General features: G+C 39.8%; 1 protein-coding gene across 2 annotated transcripts in view; it reads left to right on the top strand.

Moving 5' to 3' along the window:
* Positions 1-12,749, top strand: part of col13a1 (collagen, type XIII, alpha 1) — a 187,976-nt gene that overhangs the window by 54,350 nt on the left and 120,877 nt on the right. For both annotated transcript variants that reach the window (XM_078160554.1, XM_078160555.1), the window contains exon 12: positions 3,282-3,371. In XM_078160554.1, the coding sequence (XP_078016680.1) occupies positions 3,282-3,371 (90 nt within the window). The remainder of the gene's footprint in view (positions 1-3,281; positions 3,372-12,749) is intronic.

Here is a 12,749-nt window from a genome sequence, read left to right as displayed (position 1 = left end):
TTGGTCCAAGCACAGAACCTTGCAGAACTCCAAAACTAACTTTAGTACATAAGGATGATTCATCATGAACGTGAACAAACGGTCAGATAAATAAGATTTAAGCCAGCTTAGTGCAGAACCCTTTAGGCCAATTAAATTTTCCAGTCTGTAGCAGAATTTGATGGTCAATTGTGTCAAACACCTCACTAAGATCTAATAAAACAAGTGCAGAGATGAGTCCTTTGTCTGAAGCAATCAGAAGATCATTTGTAATTTTAACTAGTGCTGTCTCAGTGCTATGATACACTCTAAATCCTGACTGAAATTCCTCAAATAAATTATTATCGTGGAGAAAATCACACAGCTGGTCTGCGACTACTTTCTCAAGAATCTTTGAAAGAAAGGGAAGATTACCCTGGATCCACCTCTGGCTTTTTTAGGAGAGGTTTAATTACAGCTACCTTAAAAGACTGTGGTACATAACCTGTTAATAAGGATATATTGATCATATCTAATATATGAGTGTTAACTAAAGGTAAGACTTCCTTAAGTAGCCTAGTTGGGATGGGGTCTAAGAGATGAAGAAATCACTGCAGTCAATTCTTGAAGAAAAATTGGGGAGAAGCAATCTAAATATATATTAGGTCTTACAGCTGTGTTTGAGGTTAGATAGGTACTATCTGAGGACAGGAGGTCATGAATTTTGCTTCTAATAGTTAGAATTTTGTCATTAAAAAAGCTCATAAAATCATTACTGCTAAGGGCTAAAAGAATGCTGTTAGAACTCTATGTGAACTCTAATTTCAACTCCTTTTTACCAGTTACATAAAAACTTAAAGTTTCTGAACAAAATAAAACAGGCTGCAGTGAGAGTCTCTCTCAATGAGATATTTAAAAATAGCGGATTTGTGTATTTAGTCTTTCTAAGGTAAGCTCAGGGGTTTAGTGTTGCCGGAGCTTGCATGAATGACACTCCACAATGCTTTTTTTTTCTCAGAGTGAAGATTGCGATATATGCCATCCCGGTCGAAATGAATATATATATATAAATGCTTGAAGATCCACTCATTTTAAAAAGTAAAAAGTGTACGTCATATAAAAAAGTAATGGAATTGTTAAAGTTGTCACATTACAATTTAAGGTGTGCTGATGGATTCATGTAAACAACTCATGCATTGAGTATCATTACAAGTTAATGTTACACCTGAAAAGTCACCGACAGTCAGCCCAGTGAATTAAGTTATTTTTTTCTCCAACTACGGCTGCTGCAAGAGGCAGCAAAACATCCTTTCTTTTTATAGTTGCAGTGTACTAATAAAACTCATGGTATTAACAGTGGTTACATGAGCTTCAAAACCAGCCACAACTCAGCCCAGAGCAAGAGTAACCGTCTGCTATTGACCAAATGAATGGACTGCAGTGTTTAAAGCTCCACCTCACCAGATCAATGTGCCAAGTACTCCAACAGATGGGTGACTAAAAATGGGGATGGTACGAAACAGTTCAATTGGTACTGTCCACAACTTTTTACAGTGAAAACTAAAAAGAAAGTGTACCAAACCTGTACCGTTTTGTAGTGCTCAGTGGAAACGGGGCTATATCTCCCAGTTCCTTGCTCTCCAAATAAAGGGAGTCACTGAGAAGAAAGCACATACTGCACTCACTAGCTTTCTCTGGAGCTTTTCCACTCTGTTTGCCTTTGTCAGCTAATGGAACTTGCTCAGATGCGACCAAAATTTCTAAGTTTGGTAAATCAACATGATAAATGCAGTCCTGTCTCCTAGAAATTATGTTTATATAAAACAAATTTGAAACAGCAAACACATTGCAAAGCAAATTCTGTTTGCCACTGACATTATGAGGAAATGTATCTTATTAATGTATCAGGCAAGCTGCAAAAATAATAATGCTGAACATATCAGCAAAATGTTCACTGACAACATTTTTTGTTTGTTTTCTTCCAAAATTGGAAATTTTACAAAACAGTATTCGCTCATAGTGACTACAGCATTATTATAACTATGTTAATAGTAATTTAACTGAAATCAGGATCCTTCCCTCACCTTAACCAAAGTACTTTTTTGTGTAAACTAAACAAAGACAGGAGTCTGGACACACCTCGGGATACAAGTGTCACAATCTTGCACTTTGTTTTTGCCTTCCACCCCGACTACCTCCCTGTGAATCAAGCGTGGTACATAAATATGTTGCTTTATAAACTCAAAAAAACATCTCTGAACGTAATCCAGGGAGCAATTATGTTCTTACTGCAAAATGATTATGAAAACAATTTAGTATAATACATAAACATAATTTATAGGAGACAGGGTTGGATAAATCCTAACCCCTGTCTCTAAATAAAGATGGACTTTGGCCTCAGATTTGAATGTCTTCCTTGATCTTTCTGTGGTTGTCTGCTGACTCCTGGTCAAAGATTTTGACCACTTCTCAGCTGCTGCTGTGATAGTTTTTGTCTCATGTTCACAGAGAGCTGATACTGTCTGTTGCTGGTGTGTGCTCAGGTGGCCCTCCATGTTATGACTGGTTTCCAGGCCCCTATTCAGGTTGCAGGGGGGTGCTCTTGGTACTTTGTCCTTATTTACCGAGAAGGGTTTAAAGTCAGCAGATGGCCAGAGAAGGATCAGAAAGGCCGGTCACATTCAGCGTCTCCTTCTAAACAGACACTGCCTATTATTTCACCCCCATTTACTACATGACCAAAGTTCTGAACTTAGATCAAATATCCAGTCAATAATGTTACCAGTTTTGGTCTCATATTTACTGATATTGTCTGCAGCTGGTACTTTTCCACTTACCCAGGGCCCCAGCATGGACCCTGGCAGCTAGTTACAACATCAGATAGGAACGGGACAAAGTTGTTGACTGTCAATCAGTCAAACAAAATTCTGTACTGAGCTCATGTCATTGCTCACTGATGCTGTGAGCAGTTTCGATCTCATTTTCATAGATACCTAATATCAGCCTCTGGTGTCCTTCTTACCCAGGGTACTTGCTAAGACTCAATTCCCTTAAGTCTACTGGACACTGTAAAAGCCCCGGAAAAGAGTGAAACTTGAGTTTAGAATTTTCTATCTCAGATACGTGTTCCAGAGGTCAAGAATGACTCTTTGTGCTCAAGCATTGTAACAGCTTACCTTGCTCTTAAACTAACCTTTCTCTGTGCAACCCCCCCCCCCCAACTACAGTAATGTGTGGTGTAGTGTGAGGTTGTTGTGTTGGCATGGCCAGTGTGGCAAGGCATGCTCCAGCATGGCAGATTGTAACTCAAGGTCTCCCAGCAGGGCGAGCCTGGAGCACAGGGACCCCCAGGACCACCAGGACCACCCGGACTCCCAGGGACCCCAGGCCTGAATGGAGCCAGTGGCCCTCCGGTGAGTCTCAGTCGAGTTCACCAGAAATTAAATTTCTACGTTCACACCTGCTGAAAAGTCACCCATATCATTTCGGCTCTTGCACAAACAGAAGTTGTTACACTGAGACTTAAAAACAGGAAAAAGTGATGTTAAGTTTTTAATTAATCAATTCAGAATTGGCCAATTTGTTTTGCATCAGTGGCCATTCAATGTGTCTGTCCATCTTTCAATGCTTTCTGACTTCCCGACCATGTGTATGGCTCTCGACCCCCAGCCCACAGGTTCCAAATGAGACTTTAGAAAAGTACATGAATTTCATTTATTTTTATTGAGAGGACTTCATTGGAACAACAGCAGATACTTGTATTTTTATTCTGAGGCATATTTTATACTCCTCATAAAGTGGGTTCACCACAGAGGTCATCAACCATATTTGTCTGAGGGCAAATTTTTCTAAGCAGACACTGAAACACAGAATCAGTTCAGGAACGACCCAAATGCAGAGTTACAGGCAAGGTTGAAGTTTAAACAAAAAGTGAGCTTAAATGCAGCTGATAAAAAAAAATTGGGTACAGGCAGGTAACTTATAGTCCAAATGAAAGCAGAAACAAAACTAAACTGAAAACCAACTGGGATAATACCATGATCTCAAATCCAAAATCTAAACGGAACACCAGGCAGGAAACGGAGCAGAGAATGGCAGCAAGAACATGGGGGTGAGCACAGGAATCAACACAGGACTGAACACAGAGATGAATGCATGAATGAACACAGGACAAACTGACAAGGAACAAAGAGAAACACAAAGGTACATATATACACAGAAAACTAATCACAAAAATGAGACATTGCTAGAGTAGGAACACACAGGCAAAAAGAGGGAAATGTGGATTGGCTACCAAAAAGGATGTGGAGGGGAACACTAGGGCAGAGCAACAAGGCTAATACACTAATACAGAACAGAGGTCTGTACTATGAAGCAGGATTTGAAGTTAGCGAGGAAATTTCCAAGGTTAACTCAGGGTTTTCAGTACTACGAAGCTGGTTCTCTTTTTACCGGGATAAATCACTTTGGAATTTTATGCTGAACAGCTAACCTGCTCCGGAGCAGGTTAACATCGGATCACAGCCTGTCAACATCCCGACCTCTGACCAATAAGATCACTGAAGAAAAAGTATCCATGGAAAAAAGTCAAGGGTCTCAAGTAAAAAAAGAGGAGCCTAAACTGTATATTGCTGTAGGTCAGTAGAATCACGTCATTGTTCCAGGGCTCTTTTTTCCACTGGTTTTGAAACAGAGCTTCTAACAAACGGAGATTGTTTACATCACTACACACATGATTTTAGCAGTATTTGAAATTATGCAAAGTTTACAGAGCCTGCAGTAGGGATACGCGCAGTTATAAGTTTAAACGGTTAAATGTCTGCCCCCTTGCTAGTTGGCACCAGAAATATTAGTCAGTTAAACCTTTTAGTGTTTTATTCATGTACAAGGCCACTTAACTGTCATGCAGCCGCCCGCCACTAGTGGGTGCTACAGAGCCGTCAGACAGCAGTCCCCCTCCCCACGGTAATGCTAGAGTAAACTGGAGTTTTGAAACAACACGGTGGAAAATTGGAGAAATGTCCTCTCGCAAAACCAGCACGGTTTGGCACAACTTTGATCTAGACAAGGAAAACAATGTAGCCTGTGTCAGGAAAGAAAAGACATATAATCACTCTACTGGAGCAATGCTCAACCTCATTCAACATGCGTTTGGATGTTAACCTGCATGGAACAAAGGCTGCTGCTGCCACATACAAATTGATATTGTTCACCCGGAGACGCTGTGATCCTGCTCGGTCTGAGAAAATAACGCAGCTCATCATGACTGATCTCGCAAGATATGCTGAACTTTGTTGAAGGTAAAAGCTTCAGGAAGTTAATGCAATATGTTGAGCCTGAATGTTCATGTTCACATTCATACCACTTGGCGAAAAGTGTCTCATACTTCAGTGGCATTTAAAATCCGATGTGGTTGTTGAAGGTTGTTATTAAAGACTTTAAGAGGCAACAGATAGGATTTGGGTTTTTTTTAGCTTGGCGCCACTTAGCAGTGTTGCTCGCACTTCGGTCACGGAGCTCCCTCCATCTCTTGAACGCCTGACTGAGGTTTACTCTTGTTTTTCCTCTTCTTTTATCACTCTCCTTTTTGTGCATCCTCGCCTCCACAGACAGATGAGCTCGTTTTCTTTTGTGGAGGCCATTTTTCACTTGTCTCCAAACTTTGTCTGTCTGCATATAATGTGCCTGCTTAATATACTTACTTTGATGAAACCTAATAACTAGGGAAAATCAAGGCCCGCCGCTATTACAGTATTACAGTAATTGTTTTCCCATTGAAACAAGGGGTGACAAGAGAATGAAATAAATCACTTCACATTAATGATGCAGAGAAAATGTTTGTCTACAGCACTGAATTGATTAGAGGACAGGTCATATGTGATACACTTAACTTACACAGTGAGGAGGGCTGTTTGATCAAATGGCTTGAACCGCTGACTCTCTTGCCGTGAGGGATCTGGGTGCACCAGTGTTAAAAGGCTGAAAGCAGAATGAAGCGCTCGCTGAAGCTGGAGGTTGACTGCGTATGGAGGCCTGCAGTGATGAGGACACTGACGAGGCAGAGGCTGAGCCATATCCAGGGACTGAAGTAAGGTGTGCATGGAAAGCTTGGCCGGTATAGTCAGGGACTGCACATGGCTATCTGGTTGCACATGTGCAAAGTGTCCTGAAGTAGTAGCAGATCATGTTACGTGTAGCTTGGGCCCATATCTTGATTCCATACACATCACTGAGATAGAGATGACTGAAGATGGATACGATTATGCGTTGACAATACTGACTGATATCAGGCAAGATTGCCTGAACGGGAGGACATGATGGATGAGAGGTGATTCCGCTTCTGCTGGGAAATAGTGCATCGGCTTGCTACTATCAACAGTACACTGAAAAGACGATTGCCAATGCAACAATTCTGCCTAATATGACGGCTGACAGCTGGCAGCAGAAGAGAGAGCAGATTTAAAACTTTGTGGTAGCATCCTGATTGGCTGATAGAGATTGTGGCAAAGTTTGATTGGATAACAGAAGCAGTGGGAGTGGGAGGGAGAGAACTGTGAATGGATGAGCATAAAGAAAGTCTTACGGATTGAACTTACACTGAGCTTCATTAGTTTCATCATCATGCAACTAAACAGCAAAAAATACTCTTTAATAATGTCACATAGGTCCATTTCTCAGTGATACCTGCATGTAATTTAAGTCTTGGCTGACGTCAGTGACATTTTACTATCACGTAGTCACAGACACTTTCTGTACAGTTTCATCTCATTTAATATGAAGTAGCCTACTTCACTCATGGTTCCGATGATGTCACTCGCAATTAACACTCCTGTCTCTTTCACATGAATGCTCATGGCTGGATAGGAAAACCCAGAGTTGACTAATTTGGTTGATAACCAGCTTTGTAATACAGACTGACTGGGGGGGCTGGAGCCTATCCCAGCTGACATTGGGCGAGAGGCGGGTACACTCTGGACAGGGCACCAGACTATCGCAAGGCTAACACAGAGACAGACAATCATTCACACTCCTTTTCACACCTACGGCCAATTTAGAGTCACCAATTAACCTATCCCCAACTTGCATGTCTTTGGATTGTGGGAGGAAGCCAGAGTACCCAGAGAAAACCCATGCTGTCATGGGTTTTCTCTGCACAGAAGGGCTCCCTCCTGGGATTGAACCAGGAAGCCTCTTGCTGTGAGGTGACAGCGCTAACCACTACACCACGCCGCCCTGATGCTCATTCATTTATGTCCAAATCTCTTCGAGGCCCCGCTCTTCTTTGGAAACTCTGTCACTTCCAATTGGTCAACTGCAGAAACATTTTGGGGACATGCTTTAATGGCTTAGTTTAAAATGTCCACTGACTTAGTTGATGTTTGAACAGAGAAAGACCATTGCACTTGTTTGGAACTTGTGGTGCCCCTTATTGATTGATTTCAAAATAATTTAACACACGTGGCTCATCATTATTATTCAGCATACCCTGCAAGTTTTGTAATGATTGGACAATCAATTTCTGAATTCTAGTCTGATTTGTATTATCCCAAGCCCATATTTTGCATTTGTGGTGCCCCCTAGTAGTCAATATGAATGATTTTTTTTCAGGATATGTTGCAAGATATTGCTTGCAAGGTTTTCTGAGGATTGGCCCAAACCATTTGCTGAGCCGCGCCCCCTTTGAAGTTCATTGGTCAATATCTTCAGAAAGCAATGAGATATCAATAACAGTTAAAGAATTGGTGATAAAATTCTGAAAAAAATCTCACATCATTCTGCTAATTTCAGGTATATTGTCAAATATTGGTGACATCTGGTTTAGAATTAGATGGAATAGGAAATATTGTGCATACAGTGCAAATTACAACAACATAATGAATATTACTGTGAGCTAACTGTTAAATCTGATCTGAGCACCATTTGAAACATATGACCTTTAGTATCCAATGAATGTCTCTGTCAGTGGTGGTTGCATTTAGATAAAGACTTTTGGACACATTGATGTTAATTAATTCTGCATATTCTTAACAATATAGAATGACGGACTTCCGGATTGACTATAGTTTACAGCATGGCAAACTCATCAAAATTCAGCGGATGTGCTGAAAAATGTCAGCTCTGTAGGACACACCAGTGATTTATTATGATTTTCTGAAGTATAGAATGTGAAATGTCTTGAAATGTTAATGTTATAAGCCACACCCCCTTTAAGCAATCATTTTCAAATTTTGTGCATCAACTGAGACAGGACCCTAGATGAACCACGTTTCATACAAATATCTCTGGCTGATTACAAGATATCAACTTTCTACATGTTTAGCGCTCCCTATAAGTGGATTTTAATCAAAGTTTTGTGATGATTGGGTCAATGGTTTAGGAGTAAACACCATGTGCTGAGCCACGCCCCCTCTAATGTTTATTGGTCAGTATCATCAAAATGCAATGACATATCAAAAAAATCTGTTGATAACCCATCAAGAGCTTCAATCAAGCAATCAATCAATCAATTTTATTTATTAAGCCCAATATCACAAATCACAATTTGCCTCACAGGGTTTTACAGCATACAACATCCCTCTGTCCTTAGGAACCTCGCAGTGGATAAGGAAAAACTCCCCAAAAAAACCCTTTAACGGGAGAAAAAAAAGGGTAGAAACCTTAGGAAGAGCAACTGAGGAGGGATCCCTCTTCCAGGACGGACAGACGTGCAATAGATGTCGTACAGAACAGATCAACATAATAAATTAACAGTAATCCATATGACACAATGAGACAGAAAGAGAGACAGAGAGAGAGAGAGAGAGATGCAGGACAGATGGTAACGGTAATAGCTTACAACAACATTAATTAAAGTAATAATATTATAGTTATAATTCTGGCTATTGTGGTACAATATGTTGGGCCTATCCTGACCCAAAAAGATGCAGAAAAATTGGTCCACACTTTTGTTACCTCTAGGCTGGATTACTGTAACTGCCTATTATCAGGTAGCTCTAGTAAGTCTTTAAAAACTCTCCAGCTAATTCAGAATGCAGTGGCACGTGTACTAACAGGAACTAAGAAACAAGATCATTTTTCTCCTGTTTTAGCTTCTCTGCACTGGCTCCCTGTAAAATCCAGAATTTAATTTAAAATCCTACTGTTAACTTATAAAGCTCTAAATGGTCAGGCTCCGTCATATCTTAGAGAGCTCATAGTGCCATATTATCCCACCAGAACACTGCGCTCTGAGAATGCAGGGTTACTCGTGGTCCCTAAAGTCTCCAAAAGCAGATCTGGAGCCAGAGCCTTCAGCTATCAGGCTCGTCTCCTGTGGAATCATCTTCCTGTTACGGTCCGGGAGGCAGACACCGTCTCCACATTTAAGACTAGACTTAAGACTTTCCTCTTTGATCAAGCTTATAGTTAGGGCCGGCTCAGGCTTGCCTTGTACCAGCCCCTAGTTAGGCTGACTTAGGCCTAGTCTGCCGGGGGGGCCTCCTATAATACACCGGGCACCTTCTCTCTTATACACATATGATTACTGTCACATATGCATACTATCAGATATTAATATATACTTTCAACATATTGTACCACAATAGCCAGAATTATAATTATAATATTATTACTTTAATTAATGTTGTTGTAAGCTATTACCGTTACCATCTGTCCTGCATCTCTCTCTCTCAGTCTCTCTTTCTGTCTCATTGTGTCATATGGATTACTGTTAATTTATTATGTTGATCTGTTCTGTGCGACATCTATTGCACGTCTGTCTGTCCTGGAAGAGGGATCCCTCCTCAGTTGCTCTTCCTAAGGTTTCTACCCTTTTTTTTCTCCCGTTAAAGGGTTTTTTTGGGGAGTTTTTCCTTATCCGCTATGAGGGTCCTAAGGACAAAGGGATGTTGTATGCTGTAAAACCCTGTGAGGCAAATTGTGATTTGTGATATTGGGCTTAATAAATAAAATTGATTGATTGATTGCTTGATTGAAGCTCTTGATGGGTTATCAACAGATTTTTTTGATATGTCATTGCATTTTGATGATATTGACCAATAAACATTAGAGGGGGCGTGGCTCAGCACATGGAGTTTACTCCTAAACCATTGACCCAATCATCACAAAACTTTGATTAAAATCCACTTATAGGGAGCGCTAAACATGTAGAAAGTTGATATCTTGTAATCAGCCAGAGATATTTGTATGAAACGTGGTTCATCTAGGGTCCTGTCTCAGTTGATGCACAAAATTTGAAAATGATTGCTTAAAGGGGGTGTGGCTTATAACATTAACATTTCAAGACATTTCACATTCTATACTTCAAAAAATCATAATAAATCACTGGTGTGTCCTACAGAGCTGACATTTTTCAGCACATCCGCTGAATTTTGATGAGTTTGCCATGCTGTAAACTATAGTCAATCCGGAAGTCCGTCATTCTATATTGTTAAGAATATGCAAAATTAATTAACATCAATGTGTCCAAAAGTCTTCATCTAAATGCAACCACCACTGACAGAGACATTCATTGGATACTAAAGGTCATATGTTTCAAATGGTGCTCAGATCAGATTTAACGGTTAGCTCACAGTAATATTCATTATGTTGTTGTAATTTGCACTGTATGCACAATATTTCCTATTCCATCTAATTCTAAACCAGATGTCACCAATATTTGACAATATACCTGAAATTAGCAGAATGATGTGAGATTTTAATTTTCGCAATATTACGCAGATGAAAAAATGCAGTCCCATGAGGTTTGTTTTAAATGAGAATTAAAAGACAAATCTTGGTCAAATGTTACTCCGAGGTTTCTTACGGTAGTGCTAGAGGCCAGAGCAATGGCATCTAGAGAAACTATGTCATCAGATAAAGAGTCTCTGAGTTGTTTGGGGCCAAGAACAATAACTTCAGTTTTGTCTGAATTTAACATAAGGAAATTTGTGCTCATTCAGGTTTTTTCTGTCTTTAAGGCAGTTTATAAAATAAAGTTTAGTTAATTGATTAGTTTCTTTTGGCTTGATCGAAAAATACAATTGTGTATCATCCGCATAACAATGGAATGAGTGATTTCTAACGATGTTACCTACAGGAACCATATATAGAGTAAATAGGACTGGTCCAAGCACAGAACCTTGCGAAACTCCAAAACAAACTTTAGTACGTAAGGATGATTCATCATGAACGTGAACAAACTGAAAACGATCAGATAAATAAGATTTAAACCAGCTTAGTGTAGAACCTTTTAGGCCAATTAAATGTTCCAGTGTCTGTAGCAGAATTTGATGGTCAATTGTGTCAAACGCCGCACTAAGATCTAATAAAACAAGTAGAGAGACAAGTCCTTTGTCTGAAGCAATCAGAAGATCATTTGTAATTTTAACTACTACTGTCTCAGTGCTATGATGCTCTCTAAATCCTGACTGAAATAAATTATTATCATGGAGAAAATCACACAGCTGGTCTGCGACTACTTTTTCAAGGATCTTTTAAAGAAAGGGAAGATTAGCTATGGGTCTATAGTTGGCTAACACCTCTGGATCCAGGGTGGGCTTTTTTAGGAGAGGTTTAATTACAGCTACCTTAAAAGACTGTGGTATATAGCCTGTTAATAAAGATATATTGATCATGTATAATAAGTGAGTGTTAACTTAAGGTAAGACTTCCTTAATTAGCCTAGTTGGGATGGGGTTTAAGAGACACGTTGATGATTTAGATGAAGAAATCACTGCGGACAATTGTTGAGGAGAAATCGGGGAGAAGCAATTTAAATATATATTAGGTCTTACAGCTGTGTTTGAGGGCAGATAGGTACTATCTGAGGACAGGAGGTCATGAATATTGCCTCTAATAGTTAGAATTTTGTCATTAAAAAAGCTCATAAAATCATTACTGCTAAGGGCTAAAGGAATACAAGGCTCAATAGAGCTGTGACTCTCAGTCAGCCTGGCCACAGTGCTGAAAAGAAACCTGGGGTTGTTCTTGTTTTCTTCTATTAAAGCTGAGTAATAGTTTGCTCTGGCATTCACATCATGATTATCCACAGAAACTACAAATCGGACCTACGCCTTAGGAGAAGATGTCAAAAATGTCTTTGTCAAAAAATTCAATATGGCGGACAATCTATTGGGCGGACCTTGAGGGTTCTTGAGGCTTTCATAGTGCCCATTCACCTGAACATCTGTGGCAAATTTCAAGTCAATCTGACATAGGGTGCAAGAGTAATAATGGTGCCCCCCCATTTGGCCTGTTGGCATTATATTTATTGAACACCATTCGCAAACCATTGGGGAAAATTTCATGTTTCTACGATGTACCATCTCACAGGAATTTGCAAAACCATTTCTGAACAACAATAATAATAATAATAATAATAATAATAATAATAATTTAATCTGCATGCAGCAATGAAAGGGCCCTCGCACCTTCAAGCAACTCAGGGGTACTGGCAGGATGCCAGCTGATGCAACAGTTCATTTCTGTCAAAGTCAGACACGTAGGACTGAGATGGCATATCCTCCATAAAGTATGGACACTGGGATGACCTTACTCACATTTTGTACCACTTCATCTTTCCACGAGAGGGCACTGGAGAAAGCACTAATAATACGTCATGTTTTTGTACATCAAACATAGACCACACCATGTAAATTTCAGGAAAATCAAAGGATATGGGTCTGATAAGATGTACTTCCTGTCTGACTAACATGGAATATTGTCATATAGATGTGTTCAGGGTGAGACTATTATGACTCGTGAAGTTTGGTGAAAATCACACCATTTGCTCCAAGTTAAAGAGGCAACAG

The sequence above is a fragment of the Epinephelus lanceolatus genome, chromosome 17, assembly GCF_041903045.1.
Source record: "Epinephelus lanceolatus isolate andai-2023 chromosome 17, ASM4190304v1, whole genome shotgun sequence".
NCBI lineage: Eukaryota > Metazoa > Chordata > Actinopteri > Perciformes > Serranidae > Epinephelus > Epinephelus lanceolatus.
This window is presented reverse-complemented; position numbering and strand designations above follow the sequence as displayed.